At 34.5% G+C, this 17629-nt stretch overlaps 3 protein-coding genes across 3 annotated transcripts in view; 1 reads left to right on the plus strand and 2 right to left on the minus strand.

The window, feature by feature from the left end:
• Window positions 1–3942: 3942 nt before the first annotated feature.
• Window positions 3943–10123, minus strand: Smp_078160 (hypothetical protein). The gene is made up of 3 exons (XM_018795342.1): window positions 9506–10123; window positions 7598–7701; window positions 3943–5596 (listed from the first exon to the last, which is right to left on the minus strand). The coding sequence occupies exons 1-3, from the start codon at window positions 10089–10091 to the stop codon at window positions 5363–5365; spliced, it is 924 nt and encodes a 307-aa protein (XP_018646965.1). The 5' UTR covers window positions 10092–10123; the 3' UTR covers window positions 3943–5362.
• A 578-nt stretch (window positions 10124–10701) lies between these two features.
• On the plus strand, window positions 10702–11971 carry Smp_164310 (hypothetical protein; the record flags this gene model as incomplete). Its single annotated transcript, XM_018795353.1, has 2 exons — window positions 10702–10750; window positions 11772–11971. The coding sequence occupies 2 exons, from the start codon at window positions 10702–10704 to the stop codon at window positions 11969–11971; spliced, it is 249 nt and encodes an 82-aa protein (XP_018646966.1).
• Window positions 11972–12254: 283 nt separating this feature from the next.
• Smp_164300 (hypothetical protein) overlaps window positions 12255–17629 on the minus strand; it is a gene marked incomplete at both ends in the record, with an annotated part of 49030 nt that continues 43655 nt past the window's right edge. Inside the window, 2 exons of the mRNA XM_018795364.1 lie at window positions 12255–12310; window positions 16327–16615. Coding sequence (XP_018646967.1) covers window positions 12255–12310; window positions 16327–16615 — 345 coding nt within the window. The remainder of the gene's footprint in view (window positions 12311–16326; window positions 16616–17629) is intronic.

The raw sequence follows: 17629 nt of genomic DNA on the forward strand, positions 1-17629 counted from the left end.
CATCAGCAAGGTGTACCTGTAATCTTGAGGGAACTGATGCTCCCTGGCGGATTCGATCCCGTGTCACTCAGCTTCACAGTCAGAGACGTTACCACTGAGCTATTCGAGCCGCGACCAACCTCCTGCAGGACTGAGATGTAATTACAATCGATTGATCACTGGGTGGTGATAAATGTCATGCGTGTCAAGTCCTTCTTAGTGCTGATCGAATGCTGTCGATATATATATATATATATATATATTTCTCCCCTTTCTACATCTTTTATGATTCAATCATTTTGTCCTTATACATTTCAACAACGTTCTTGCTATCTCACCGACTTCATTCTATACAAAAATACCCGGTTTAGTTAGTAACTTATAGACCATATTTGTCAGGGATGATTAGGGTAGGTATATTATTTAAAACCGCGACATATTAGATAGTTGTTTCGTATTAGTATGGGACTCCTCAGCAGTGTGTGTACTTCAGGGACGAGAAACTCGTGATCGTTTAAACCATCGTCTCTTTTTGTTTATATGAGGACAGTTTAGCTTGGTAAATTGCTAAAGACATGTATGAATGGATGTTTTCTTAATAACAATTTTCAATTAAGTATGTCTGTACAAAAATGAACCAGTTTGATTCATAACATAATAATAAGTATTTTGACATTGGTGCAAGGAGGTAACGAATAGATATGTGTCACACAAATCATCCGATTTATGTGAAGGCTGGGATACTGTCAGGGTGTCTAGACCGAAGCAGGTGGTTTTCTCGGTGGACCGAACCCGGAGCATTTGACCTAAAGGTCTAGTCCAAAAGGCAGTGGAGCATCGTTAGGAGATGCAGTCTCAAGGCAGCCAGTGACCAACTGAGGCTGCGAGGGACCAGGGATCTCAACAGTGCAATAGCTCGACATTTACTTCACACAGGGCACACCATTGATATTTATCATACTTTCAAAATTATTAGCAAACAAAAAAGTATGACTGCTCTCCGGTTTGCTAAAGCGATTGCGATAAGAAAAAACTCAATCTGGATCAATGTATTCAAAAAGAGACAGTGATAAACTTATTACTACCCTCGTAATCCAATCTTTGTGCTTTTGGTTATTAGTTTTATTTTGTTAATATTTAGTTTGTGTTATATTCCTCTCGCATTACCCAATTCTTAAACCACCCTTTCACACACATTTCCGCTCACTTGATTCTCTTAAATTATGTGAACTCTTCAAATTCCATTCAATCATTACGTACCCATCTTATCAGTTTTTAATTCCGTGATTCCTTTATTACCTCTAAAATTATCACACAATTTATCTTATCTGTCTCTGAATTCCACTCAGCTATTACACCACCTACCCTTTATGCTTCCTTGATTCTAATATCTAATAACCTCTGACCTGTTTTTACATATATATAGTTATCATTGATAACCTTATGTCATTCTAATCCTTCACACTCACTTATGTCAAATGTTCCACACTATTTATTACCCCGATGCTAAAATTCTAATACATATTTGGTTGTAAGCAACTGATGAGAAACCATGAAATATAATGATTTCATATTATTGTCCATCAATATGTGTTCTGTCTTTATTTAAATTTATAAAGGGAACTAATTGCATGAGACCAACAATAGATCCATACGCCATTCGTTTTCTTAGGATCATGGAGCTCATGTTCATCATTGGGTTTGGAATCAGGGTTTTCCAACTCCCCTAAGTGGATCCTCCATACACACTAACCCGGTTAAAGTACCGGACACTCGCTTACCATCCTCTGAATTTCGTAAACAATACCCCCGCCATTGAAAGGCAGTAAGTAGGACTTCCTCGGCAGTGGTTGTATGCAGGTTGTCATTTGAGAGCGTTTCGAGAGAGAGGGAGAACCGACTCTCCCCACCCTCAGCCGCATCAGGGCATTTTGGGGCAGATATTTATGTACTCTATTTTGAGCTAATCAATTGCCGAAATCGGTGAAGTGGAGTTTTGAACTGTTTACGAGCTACTAATGAATGAAAGTAGAGTGTCACATAAGCCAGCAAGCAATCGTATCAACTTGAATGGGACTAAGAAGATATTTGTGATGACATCATTTATAATGTGTCTTACCATCTCAGTTAAAGAAATTTAGTAACACAATAAAGAAACAGGTTGGATAATTCAAGGTAGTCAGAATACTAATAAGAACAATCAGAGAGTTGATTAGATTCACAATCACAGACAATTGAATAAATAAACCTATCATTTCAAATTCATATGGAGATAGTAGTTTTCATTGACGAACCGGATTGAGACCAATAGTGTATATTTCATCCCTTAGAAATGTAAATCGTTCCCTAACTAATTACATGTACATATCTAATTGGCTCAAAGTGCCCCCAAATGTCTTGGTACAGCCGAGAGTGGGGAGAGTTCGCTCTCCCTCTCCAAATGCTCTCACATGGCCACGCGTATATAGCCTCTACCAGGGAAGTCCTACTCACTGCCTTCTCGAGACATTATTGTTGTTTACGAATTTGAGAGGACGAAAAGCGAATGTCTGGAGCTTTAACAGGGTTGGTGGACACGGAATGTCCACCTAAAGGAGTTGGAAAACCCTGATTCCAAAACAATGATGCACATGGGCTCCAGTATCCTGAAGGAACAAATGTCGAATGAATCAATCATTGGTCACCGGCTACCATGGGACTGCATCTCCTCACGACCTTTAGGTCAAAGGCTCCGGGTGTGGCCCCCTAAGAAAACCACTGCTTCGGTCTGGGCACCTGGGCAGTATCACAGCCCTCACAAAAATTAAATGAGATTTGTGCGGTATATATATATATATATATATATATATATATATATCTGGCTCAAAGTATCAGATCCATATTTGTCACATAACACTAATGATCTATTCAATCTAGTTATATTAGCGAATATCAAGTGTACAAAATGTAAAACATAAATTGTTTCTCTATTATAACTGGACTAAAACCCAATCTGTTCATAAAGAGAAAAACTTGAACTTATTAACTAAGAAAATCCTTTTAATTGAATAGTAATTATTATCTGAGTGTGAATGATAATGAGTTTCATTGTTATATGAAATGAGAAAAAATTTTGTGTAATTGTTCATTATCATCGTTGTATATCAATCTTAGTGTTTAAATAATAAAGAACACGAATGAAGACGAAGATTGACAAACGAATAGAAAAGAAAGAAAGAAAGTCAAATATAGACTATGACAGAAATTATCATTATTACACATCTGTTGTATCTGTGTATGGGTACACTTTATCAGTTTGTTATATAGTACAGAATAAATTACAAATACAAAGTATCATCTTATATAATCGAACAGGGAGCAAAACCATGTCGATAGATGATTATTAATTGTAATCTGTATACAGGAAAAAAAAACCGGTTAAACTTTATCAGTTAAAGGAAGGGATAAACGACGAAGCGTTAAAACAACAACAAAAAAAGAACAATGTCACAAAATAAAATTCATCTACAGAAAAAGGAATACTGAAATGGTCAAATCATTGATGTATTTTACTGGGTAACATAAAGAAGACAATGAACACACACACAAACATAAGCAATACCAGCATAGAGACGATGGTGAAGAAGATGAAGGAGAAAGCTGAAAACAATGAATAGATTAGTTGGAAATTCATTGATCCATTCCATTCATTCAACAAGTCTATTAACTGATCATTGTATTTGTTATCATAATATGAATAAAGATTTCCATAATGATGATGACGATGATAATGATATTAATGACAACATTTCAGTACAAACAAAAACATGTGTAGTTTGTTTAGTCAGAAAACAGGAACTGCCAAACAATCAGTTAGGATTAGCTAGTTTATAGGTTTAGTATTTGTTCTAGATAATACAAGACCAATATGACGTGAGATAGTTATTTATATATATATATATATATATATATATATATATATATATATATAAAACCCTGTAAAAAATAATTTTTTTATATATGTATATATAAGTAGGGTTGGATAAGTGTATGTATACATACCCATTTTGAAGTGATGACGGTACAATGAAGAGGAGCGCGAAAAAAAAGGTTAGGAGAAATCTACACACAGTATTTAACATACATAAACAATAGTCAATAATTTATACATGTCAAATTGAAAATAGACGAGAGAATAAGAAAAATCTATGAGGAATTCTATTGCTTGCCATAGTTTATGTTGTTAAACGGAGACAGAAGGAAATACCATCAACATTATCAATGTTGTCATCATGGACAATGACAATCATAATAATAATAATAATAATAATAATAATAATAATAATGTCGATAAGAGAACTGGATAGCTTTATACACAGTTGTTCATTTGAAAACAAACATTGAACAAGAACATAATATAGAAGATATGAATATGTGAATAAATGATAAGGGTGCGTGTGTGTAATAAAGCCAAAAATAACTTTTGAAACAAGTGATTATATTTAACAATCAAGAACTAACAGACACAAGTAGGTTTCATGATGGAAGTCATCCAGGCGCTTAAAGAACACAGAGTAAATAACCTCTTGAACAAGATGAATAAGAGGAAAGGGGTATTTCACACACAAACAGAGAATACATATATATGTATTATATATGGTTCCATATAGGGAGAAAGCGGTAAAAGAAAGACACAGGCGCTTAACAAATACTTGTGCATACATAGATCGCATACAATTATAAAGAATAACTAATGGTAAGTGTTTCATATACAACAACACAGTTCAATGGTGGTAATGAACTGTCCTAAAGTCTAAAATCAGACGAAGTAGGAGAATAATAAAATGAAAATAAGAATAATAACATTCAATTCTTTTCTCTCAAGCTATTATTGAGGGCTAATGGTGATGATAATAGACGATTTTCCTTTCAAGTATATCTATATAGTTATGGGTTATGGGATAATATAATATGTTGCATCATTCAATGTTAGTCAGGGGGGTAATTTAGTATATGTGTGTGTTGTTTTAAAGAATATTACTTTTCTATTAATTTTACCCTTGGTATATCGTGCTTGATTGCGAAGGGAATTTATTATGTTTAATGAAGTGACATATGTAATGTATGAAAGGCATAAGATGGTAGGTAGGTAGGTATGTAAGTAGGTTAGAATAATAACAATGACGACAACAACAAGAGAAAAACAAAGGAGAGTAAAATAACGGTGCGAATAATATTTGTGATGATAATAATAATAATAAACAGTAATAATTACAATAATACTTCGATTATTATATACCAACAACAACACCCGACAACCTACTTTCCTCAAGGACAAAGGTTAAACGGACTGGGACGCCCCTTCTCTCCATCACCGTCAATCACATATATGTCACTTACAAACTTACTCTTTATTAACATCTGTATCTGATAAAACAAAAGGAGAGGATTCACAAATCACAGAATTTTTAATGCTGCCATTATTTTGATGCTGGCGATTAAGATTCCTAGTTGGAGAAGGTGACGACGGAATACCACCAAAGCCAACACAGTTATTACTACTATCACTATTCAACAAAGGACGAGCACGGACACGGTAGAATATAAAGTTTCTCGGCAAATTGAATCGATTATTTGCCTGTACACAAAAGGAAAACGGAAAACTAAGATTAATAATATATTGGTTTAATGTTAGGTGGTTGGAGATAGTTAATTGACAGGAAACGGTGGGATCTACCTTTCATCCTACTCGGGGTTTATGATCTTCAGAGGACTGATGTCCACTGGCGGATCCAATTACGTCATTCAGCCTGAATTGTGTCTCAGTGAGTTGGGTGAGTATTAACTACCTCAAGACTATAGGTACATCTTGCCGGTGAGTGCCAAATAACAAGAAACTTTAGTTCAGGGTTTTCTAACGATTATGACCAACCACTAGATTACATTTCAACATTTTGCACACGATGTTGAGTCACTTAGATCAGTGGTCAGCCTGGTTGTAAAAATGAAAATAGATAGTTCATGATTCGAACCTGTGAATTACTGACTTTGAGTGGAGTGGTTTCACCCAGTAAACCATCGTGACATCCCAGTGGTTATATTTCGGCTTGATAGTAGCTGGAACCTCGACGTGGTTGTAATGGCGAGGTTTTAATACCTAGATGGTATAATTGAACTGCAATCGGTGGGATATTTGTAACTTAAAATCCTACCACGTCAAGTAGATCAAATGAAAAACAGTTAGACCAAAAGCAAGAAACACATAGTCGTAGGGTGGAGTTATACTGACGTCTGTACAGGAGGGTGACGGTAGAATGCTATTCCCATCAGACAATTACCATCTGCAGGGATGGTAACTTCTCTTAACGAAAGGAGAGAGGTTGGAGAAGGCGAATCCTAGAATTTACATACTTCATCGTGCCTAACGGATTTCCGTCTCCAGAGACTAGGTCTGAAAATTACGAAGCCCACACACCAACAATTATTAACTAAAAGGCTATATGTGATCAATTTCAAGTAGTCATCGCAAACTCTAACCTATTTCAGGTTTTATAGCTTGTTATTAGCAAGAAGAATGAAACTAAACAACTCCATTTATATAAAAAATACACCATAGAAATCTAGTAAATGAATAACATTTGACATAATTCAGTGTTTGACTAAGTCAATCAGAAATTCCTGAGTAATCAATCATCCCACATATGACATAAGACTACGAAATTTACCAAACAGACATACCTATATTTTTTAGAGGTAGATTACAGACACAGACTAATGAATGAAATTCAATCCCTATGCTCTATTCAGACTTCTTAAAAACTGACCACTTACTTGTATCGTGGAGACCATCATATTGTAAACATCATGAAAAAACTTTTGTTTGGCAATCACTGAAAATTAGGAACTATTAGACAACTCATTCAGTATTGTTTGTTTGAATCTTCCCATCGATTTGTTAGGACTGCAACTGGTCAGTCTCTAATTGGCATATGTGCATACTGTGCGTATTGCCACTGCTAGCCACTATCCATCTCTGCTTATTAGACAACTGTTTCTTCTTAGCGTGGGACTCCTCAGAAAAACGTACTCATAATCCCACTTGCGATCGAACTCTGAACTTTCAGATCACACAGAGGGTACTTAATCTTTAGACCACTGACTTCATGGTCTAGAGACTACTATTTGAACAGAAATATACAAGTGACATATACCTTTAATAGACAGATTGGATACAAGATCATAAAACATTTAGTGGAAACATCCAACAATGTTTCTGAGAAAAATGGTATAGATATATGAAAAGGTTTACTAACAGAGAGAGAGACAGAAATGAAGTTGATACTGTATTATTACTTGTGCTGTAGCAAAAACGGACAAGATACTGCCATCAAAATTTAAACGCTCCACTGTCAATATCAACAAGAAGTATTGATACGTACAAAGAGCAAAAAACAACAGATTGATATCTTCCCAGTTTTGTCATATACTATATATATAAATTCAACTAACAAGTACAATGACTGTGTTCAGGTAAAGTTTGATTTCGGTAGAAAAAAAGAAAAGAAACAAAACTACACTCACGGGGATGTACAATGAGATAGGTCTATCAATGGATGGATAGATAGATAGATAAACTTACTCGTTTGGATAAACAACGTTCTTTACTTTTGTATCTGGCTGCGATAAAATAATTATGTGCTGGAAAAGCTTCTTTAAACGACACATTTCTATGATGAGATGAATCTGTTAATAAAAAACATGATATTAGAGAAAAATGTGAAAATTCAACAGGGACATCTGTCAAACAACATACATGTCATATCCAAAAAACAGGCAAAATTAGAACATTAAACCAGTATTTAAATCCGTAACAGATAAAGGCTAGTAGTGGTCCAGATATGTTTTAATATGTTAGATAATTGAAGATAATTAACAAGAAACTCTGGATTTATGTTAGCAAGATATACCTGTAATGTCGAGGGAAATAACGCGTCCTGGTGAATTCGGATCTACGCGCTATTGTGATGCTTGTCTACTGACTCAATCATCTACAAAGTGGTAATTACCATTATTCTAGAAAGAACAGTCTTCAACCCTACATATATATAGGATGAAACGTGCGTCTATAACTCCACTGCTTGCCACCAACCATAGAGAACAATATTTATGAATTTTTCAAACCAACTGAAAGATTTGTTAGATTCAATACTAATACTAATACTCAGTATTCGTCTACGTGATTACAAGGTATTCTTTCATTCTATTCTCATTCATTACTACCAACCCTAACCTTTTTCTTCTTTTATGATTGCTGAATTCAGATTTGTTGAATGTTGGCTTTACCTCTTTAGGAATTCATGAATTTCGTCAACATATTATGCTTTCATCAAGATGACTTATATGTTTTCGTAAAAAGAACGATTCTGAACGACTTAACAGTCAAGTACAAATTAGCGTTTACTTATAAAACTATCTTTAATGAAAATTACAATGAGTAAAACATGTTCAATATGACTGTTGAACATTTACATGTTACATTTTTTATTACAGTGAATGAAAGTCAGGAGTTAGTAGTAGTCGGTTTATGGATATGATTAGGAGTTGATGTTCGAGTGAAAAAAATACTACTCTCTAACCGTAATGGTGTATAACTATTCAGTTAATTGTTTGAGTCTAACCTTCAAAACCTCCAAAGTTACCATGATGAATTCATAAATCATGTTAAAATATTATGTACTGAGTATCCCGAGCAAGAGAGAGCGTACAAACACCTCTAGCTATGGTAAAAATTTCCCATTTTGACATTTAGTATAAAGAGAGAGAGCAGAGAGAACAAATTTATATGCAATTAGTTATTCACCACGGCTCTTCACTAATATCCATATATATGTATAATCTACAACAATGAAATAACACCCATCGACTAGTTGTGTTACGTAATAACCAAAGGAATTATTCGAAAAAATTAACAGTTGCCACATTGCATAACATATAGTAGTTATGTTAGAAATCATGTGACGCATGCTAACAATATGTAAAAAATCAGAATGGGAAAATTGTGGTGGTCTAGCTTAAACAGACTCATGAATTCAGCGCCGCAAACTCCACAAACCCCCATTCTGATATAAAAAATATGTAAAAACACAAAAGTGAATGAGATAAGAAAATTGTTTGGACACTTTTGAAAGAAATGATTTGGTCAAAGTTCAGCTAAAATCTTACTCCTCTATCAATCCCTAAGGTAGTGAGAGTGGTTGTATAAACATCTTAAGGGTGTATAGATTGGGTTTGTGAACATGGATTTTGATAGCTTCAGCAATATGCAACAATATGAGTTCATAAACCAAATGGCGAATTTGATAGAATATGGTGGATAACGTCAAAAGCTTTATTCAAGTCAATTTGATATATTGTGTCCCCTATCGCATAGCAGAACACTGTCTGTCTTGGTTGAGCAAAGGACAGGTAAGAGTGATTAAGAATTATATTCTCTCTCAGTTGGTGTACTATTCGATGATTCATAAATTATATAAATATATATACTTACTTGTTTCCTGTACATTAGAACTCATCGGCTTACAGTAATCAATATGATCGTCAATATTCAATGCCTTAAAATCATCTTGATGTAAAAAGTAAACATGTCCATCCGAGGATAACATACGCCATTGAACATAAGTAATAGTTGATGTGGACGTTGTGAAAGATGTTTCAGTTGTGGTTGTAGTTTTAACACTAGTGCTACTACAATCAGACGTAGTAGTAGGAGGGGTAGTTGAAGTTAAAAGTGTACCATAATTACCGCCAAATGTACTTGTACATAATTCATTAGCTAATGTACTATTACTGTGAATACTACTACTGTTGATTACAGCACAAATGTTTTTCTGAGTAGATAAGATACTACTACTATTCATCAAGGTATTATTATCACTTATGCTTGTAGTAGTGACAGATGTAGTAGTGTTGGTAGTGCCAGTACCAGAACTTCCTGCTACAATTCCTCCTCCTGGTGACGAATCCATAAATATTGATGAACAAAATGGTAATGATGATTGAACAATCATTGACGATAATAAACTAGATGATGGTGAAATAGCACCTAAGAGATTCGAAGCAATTTTACTATTCATTGACCAAATGTCAGATTTAGTTATTGTTGTTGAATCATGAACATTAGTATTATTGTTACTACTACTATTAGTAGTAGTAGTAGTAGCAGCAGTGGTACCACCATCTGCTTTTACATCATGGTAATTTTGTGACAGAATACAACTTGCAGTAGAATTCGTTGTTGTTGTGACAGAAGTGACTGTAGTTGGAGAAGTGTTTAATGTTGATGATGAAATACTTGGTCTAGTTCCTGGGACAGGAACAAATATTACAATATCATCGGGCAAAAAGCTAAGTATAAAAACGGGGAAGAAATAAAAATAAATAAAAATGAGGTATAAGTAAGATGATATATGTATATATAAATGAGTTAGTTGAAATAATTGATACATATGTGCCAAATCACCGGTTTACTTGATTACGTCAATTGAAGTAATTTCCGCAGATCAACAGAGTCTGGATATGACATGCAATAAATGAGGAATTTTCATCTTTCTATTAAAAGGCGAATATACCCCATACAACAGTGGGCGTTATATTACTTTCTGGTTCCGAAACACCAACGCATAGGAGTTTAAAAGAAACATATAGGATTGAAGTTACTTGATAATGTGTTTTAAAGCAACACTAATGACGTATGGTGCGACCAGTAAATATGAGGCTGGAGACAATGAGCTGGGTGAGTATAAGCATATCATTTGCGTGCGCTCACAATCAATCTCAAGGTCAGGTGGTAGGTGAGAGAATATAAACGAGACATTATAAGAGGAAATCTATTGTGAACCTACGTAAAACATCAGTTAACACATCTATATTTGGTTCAGAAGAACAATTGTACATAGATACATATGATTTATACATACTGTAATTCGGTTTCCCGATTAAAGCCTCCTAAACATTACTTTGTATTCTCACTGTCATTGATGCTTTAATAAGCGTATACGAAGCGTGTTTATCAGTGGCTGAATTGGGCATCGTGGACTGTAAAAGAATAGTGCTAGATAGAAATAATAAATCGTTCGATAAAATTTCAGATCTTCTGCGAAAGGTGACCGATCAACGCCTACTCCACCGACGCTTACGGTTGGCTAGCACATTGGTAGGTTGAGCAGCTAAACAAGATAATCGAATTAGCGAATAAAGTGATTTATTTTAAGGTTAAAGTGAAAACTTTCGGATTTCCGCCCATAAGATAATGATAATCTGCAATCATTGATCTTACGCTTCACTAGTTTAACTTCCTTTGACTATGATCTGTATATCGATCAAAACAACTACCATTTTAATGTCTTTAGTTATTGATACTAATTTTCACAACCAGTACTTATTCACTTATCCACTAAATGAATGAAACTGCTGAGGTACAGAATATTTTTCAAAAAAAAAACAACAAAAAAAATAACGAAAGAAAACGCACTTAGAATGTACAAAACTAGTGAAACGTTCATTCGTTGATTTTGATGAAATATTAGTAAAGCAAGAAGATCCAAGTGAAAGATTGCAAGTCTGTTCATTGCTGTGATTTTGCTGTTGTAATATTGGAGAAGTAGAACGAGAAATAGTTGACAATGGATTATTAGTATTAGTACTCATCAATGAAGAAGTTAGATTCGTTAAAACCTCCTAGATTTTTTATTCAACAGAATTAAAAACACAACATAATAATTAAACAACATATTATTATTATTAATCAATACTAGAAAGGAATCTAACAAATAAGAGTGTGTGTATGTATGTTGATGAAGAATTTAGTGTCGAAATCACCGTTGATAATTTAGCTCAATTGGAAGAAATTTCTGATGAAATTATTCGCGTTGAAAGATATATTATTAAACCGACGAAAGAATCAGATTTATATAAACAGCTATGGGATTTTTGCATAAAATTCAGTACGCAGTAACGGATAACTTGTATATGCTTCCGAGTTAGGTGAACATTATTGATATCTGATGCTTGAAACGCTAGAAATCGTCAAATACTTTTAATGTGCAACTCCACATTGTAAATGTCACATAGTATGAAAAGTAAATTGCAAACAAACATCTGAACTTGGGGTAAAGTGTATATGAAAAGTGAATTACTAGTTTAGTGTTCTTGATGAGGATCAAGGAATAGTTAAGAGAGTTTGTAGGCACCTTCTCTCTTTGTCTTCAAATCCCTAGTACATAATATTTTAACATGATTTATGAATTTTTCATGGTAACTTTGGAGGTTTTGAAGGTTAGACTCAAACAATTATCTGAATAGTTATACACCATTACGGTTAGAGAGTAGTGTTTTTTTACTCGAACATCAACTCCTAATCATATCCATAAACCGACTGCTAACTCTTGACTTTCATTTACTGCAATAAAAAATGTAACATGTAAATGTTTAAAATTCAGTACTGAATATCAAACAACGGGATAGTTCGAACTCTTTCTAATGTTAATGTCTGTTGTTACACAGTTTGAGTTAAGGGAACAGAAATACATTGATATTGTCAGATGCATCACAAAATACAATGAAATAAGGAAATCTGAATTCTACTACTAATTAATAACAGGTTTTATTACGAATATGTTGATCTCAAATGCTGTTAGAAGTTCGAAGGCGGTTCCAACTTCCCGTTTGCCTAAACCTTAACAGAAGGATATTTTTCCTTGTGGCAACTGAGAAGGAAAATGGGTCAGAGGCAGTACAAATTACTTAGCATTGAGAGCATAGAGCCTAAAAGAAGAATTGTTCGAGATCGGCCAATAATCCTTTGTACAATCAGAAGCTTACGCCATGGGATGATATGGAGTGTGGTACTTTCAAGGTTAATATTTTCTAATTTCCTCCTTCCGCTTTAGGAAAATGGCATCGTTTCAGCCACTGGTTGTTTGAGGAAAAATATCCTACTACCATCAAACCTTTCCACAACCAGCAATACCGCTTTATTCACGCACTATGAGTATGCTGAGCTTATATTTTTTCTATTCTCTTTGGTGGAACAATGAGAAGACGAGGTTGACCCAGAAATGTGGTGTATTTACGTCATATATTTCGAATAATCTGATCACACATATACTAATCAAGAATACATTATATATGAAAATTAATGAAGGTTAATTAAATAGAAGACCGAATAGACATAAAATGATAATTGTAAATAAGGGAAAGAAAATAGATTTATTTAATATGGAAAGAATAGGAAATCGCTGCACTACGCTAGGCCACAAAATAGCTTAAAGATTATCAGGACAAATGCTTTGACAGGTCTATGTGCGACAAGATTGTTTGAAATATATAGTGAAAATACATCACAATTTTTAGATCAAAGTCATGTTCAGATTGCTCTATCAAAATTTAAAAAAGGGACTAATTGTTTTAAATTCCTTTCCTCTACTTTGTTCAAAGAAGTGAAGCATTAACCTATAGGTCTAACCATTCAGTTTTCAACCATTTATCCATAGATTTTGAACCTTGATCAACTTCAGTTTAGAGAGTCATTTAGTAATAATAACAATAATAGTAGTTTTAACTATTATAACTAAAGTGGTTTGTAACTCAAAGGTCGAAAGTGGGACGTTTTTAGTAGTGTAGAATAAAAACACTTAATCAGCTCACGAAAGTTATTGGTAACACAAAACATATTGGAGCACGGTGAGCACAATTGGAATGTCGAATATGTGACAAATGATGAGAAATCGGTAGAAGAAAACCCTTAAAAAGGGGAAACTTACACAGATCGGTGATGTTCTACTTTCAAGATCAGAACCTAAGAAAAGTATATGAAATAATAGAGAAATATAACACATAAACGCACGCAACAGTAACAACTGATAATTCAATGATTACAGGCATCAACAAATAAAAAACACAAACGGGAAAACATAAAGTATGCTAAACACCACGAGTTGATCTTAGTTACACAACCATTAAAAAACAAGGAAGTACTAGATAGCTATTTCCTCCTAGTATGGGACTCCTCGACAGTATGTATCAATAACCTTATTACAGCAAATAAAATCGAAAACCATCGGTCTCTACAGTTTATTTATTTATTTATTTAAACACATAAATATTGGTACAAGGAAGCACTAGATACATATGCGCCATACAAATCTCATCCGATTTGTGTGAGGGCTGTGATACTGCCCAGGTGCCCGAACTGAAGCAGGTGGTTTTCTTAGGGGGCCACACCCCGAGCCTATGACCTAAAGGTCTGATCCACAAGGCAGTGGAGCATGGTGAGGAGATGCAGTCCCATGGTAGCCAGTCACCAACGATTGATTCATACGCCATTTGTTCCTTCAGGATACTGGAGCCCATGTGCACCATTGGTTTGGAATCAGGGTTTTCCAACTCCCCTAGGTGGACCCTCCACATCCACCAACCTGGTTAAAGCGCCGGACATTCGCTCTTCGTCCTCTCACTTTCGTAAACAACACCCCCGCCACGAGAAGGCAGTGAGTAGGACTTCCCTGGCAGAGGCTATATATTCGCTGGCCATGTGAGAGCATTTCGAGAGGGAGAGTGGGCTCTCCTCACTCTCGGCCATACCAGGGCATTTGGGGTCTCTACAGTGCATTGTTGAGATTAAGGTTTTTTCATACGCGTTGCGACAAATAATCTTAGCCCTATTAACTCTACGTATAATATTACTAGATCTCGTGTGTTTTTTTCTAAATACACCTTACAATCATTTTAATGTTAATACAAAACGATTTTCAATACATACACATACACATGTGTAGAGGTCAAACATTAGTATAGTTAAGCTGATTTCAACAAATCTAAATCTATACGCTGGACAGCTTTCATAACAAACTGTAACAAGTGAGTTTAGATCAATCTTATGACTCTACTCTAAACTGGATACAGTGACTCTGGGTTTCAGTGCTAGTTGGGACTCATCAGAAAAGTCTTGAAGGAACTGTTGCTCCCAAGGTGGACTCGAGCTATATATATATATATATATATATATATGATAATAACATTGGTGGAGTATTAAGACAAAGAGAAGAAAATCGTAAAACTTGCCATATAAGGGGTTCTATAACCCACCCATGTACGGTTTTATTAATTATATATATACATATACAAGTCAGGAAAAAAGAATATTAGCCATCATTTCCTGCTAAATTAGTCACTATGTAGGGACAAAACCATGGGTTCGAATCCAACCGCACTTGCGCCCAGTGACCATGAATTAACGTTCATATATGTAACTATGAGTTATACATTTTAAAGAGATTAGGAACAGTAGATTGAAATAGATCAAATGGCTTAATTATTTATCCCAATCGTTCCAATAAATAAATTCACTTAGTTAATTTAAGAATAACATAAATAGACAGATCGCATCAAATTAACCTGAAAAACAAAAATTACTAACTTGATGGTGAAATATATTAATAAGTAGTATAGGTTAAAAATCCTAGATAGACATCAAGTTATCAAGTTTTCCATGAATAAATGTTAATTTCATTCGTGTAACGATAAAACCAAGTACATCTTTTCTAATGTTATATTTTTACATGACATTTGTTGCTATCTATCTATCTATCTCTCTGATTAATTGTGAATGTTAATAGTTTGCTTATTTTCCCGAGTTTCACGATCATGCCTCGCTACTACTATAAAATATACAAAATCGTTCTTTTTCAATTTTGAAATTCCCGACTATCGGAATATTAAAACATTCTCTACACTTCTGTCTTCTTCAGGGGTTTCATTATATTGGCGATGATGTATTCATTAGTGACTAACTTAGAGAGTCCCAGTGAAAAGACGAGACAAGTAGAGTTCAACCGTGTAGTGTGAAGACAATGAAAGATGGTTGCACAATAACGTGGATTAAATGAAGTTAGACATAAACAACATTGTATGCCAACTTAGTGGTTTAGAGATTAAGCGCTTGCAAGAGATCAAAGGTGCTGGGTTCGATTCACACGTGCTGGGCCGTGGATGCGCACCCCTGAGAAGTATCATACCACGACCAGACGACCACTCAGTGCTTCCTGATTTTCAATATTTAATCTAACTTAGAACTGTCCGTGATCTCAGTAAAATTCAACAACCGCCACAACCCTATACTGATAATTGTTGAGACATTGAGTGGGTGTGTGTATCGATGGCCGTACTATCGAGTACATATAAAAAGAAATTTCAGTTGTTCATAATAAGAAATTACTGTAGGCCCAACCGAATCCCATTGAACAGTACACATTACAAAACATTACTTTCATAATAGTCAAATTACTATTAGATAATACAAAGAACACCAACCTTTAGTGAACATGTTATTGGGAGTCGTTATTGATGTAGCCATATCCAAGGTTGGAATTACTTCTGTCTGTGTTAAAATTGACTCACTACTAGTGATAATCGGCAATACTTGTGATGACAACGGTGATGTTGATGTAGATATGGAAACCGTGGTAACTGGATTAATACTAATATTATTGTTTAATTGTAAAGTTTCCATAAGATATTGTAGTGACTGCCCGAAATCCAATTGATCGGATACTGCTGTATCGTTCGTTGTATTATCACTTGGTTGAACGCAATTAACACACTAGCCGATATGATGATACACCGAAAAAACAAATGCAATATTAGTCACACATAAACAATCAATGAGAAAATATGTTCCAATAAGATTATATTTTTATTAACGTAAAAGGGTTTGTGGTAATTGTCTAATTTCATAATTTCAATAACGAATTAACAAGAAGTGGTAATGCTAAGAAGAAATACCTGTTTACCGATTCTTTGATTTTAATGACTGTCTGAATAAGGTCAGTTCGTGATGTAAACTATAAAGTCCAATAACCACTACAAAGCCTTCATAAAAATAATAATCATATGCTCACTAGTGACTAATTTTGATGGATAATTTCACCCCAGAGTTCAAATGGCAGACCGTACGTTGATTCATGTCGGGTATGGGGCAGTTAGTTACTGACCCATGACATTGGAAGATAGCCACTGTGTAACATTATAAATTTATTGAAATTAAAAATGAAGACAAATGGATGTCCAACCAGCGGTTTGAAAGTAAAGAACTGGTCACGAAGCCTGAACATCTCGGGTTCAACCTCAGCTGGGGTGGTGAACAAAAGTTGTTGTTCATTCCCATACTAGAACGAAATATTTGTTCAGTCCTTACTAGTTTTCAATGGTTGACTAAACAAAGTCAATTCGTGATGCAAATTGTATGATATCACGTGTTTGATAGATTAATTTTTCCTTCATATAACTTCAATCATATTTCTGATTATTACTATGATTGAAACATCATATGATGATAGTCACTATAGCGTACGTCATTTTCATTTTATCACACAAATGAGCAATTCAATTAACTAAATAAATAATGTTGCGTTTAATGGAAAAGAAAAGTTTGATAGACCCAGTGAATTATATATCTATAGATCTCTGTTTTTGACCAAAAAAAGGAAAGAGAGAATGGAGCTAATTAAAATAAAGGGGGGGGGAGTGGAATGTCCAATACCTAGAACAAAATGAAAATTCCCTTACATGGTGATGAACACTCAAACATACATTATTAATTCGTATGTGATATGAC

Source organism: Schistosoma mansoni, assembly GCF_000237925.1.
Source record: "Schistosoma mansoni, WGS project CABG00000000 data, supercontig 0179, strain Puerto Rico, whole genome shotgun sequence".
NCBI classification, from domain to species: Eukaryota; Metazoa; Platyhelminthes; class Trematoda; order Strigeidida; family Schistosomatidae; genus Schistosoma; species Schistosoma mansoni.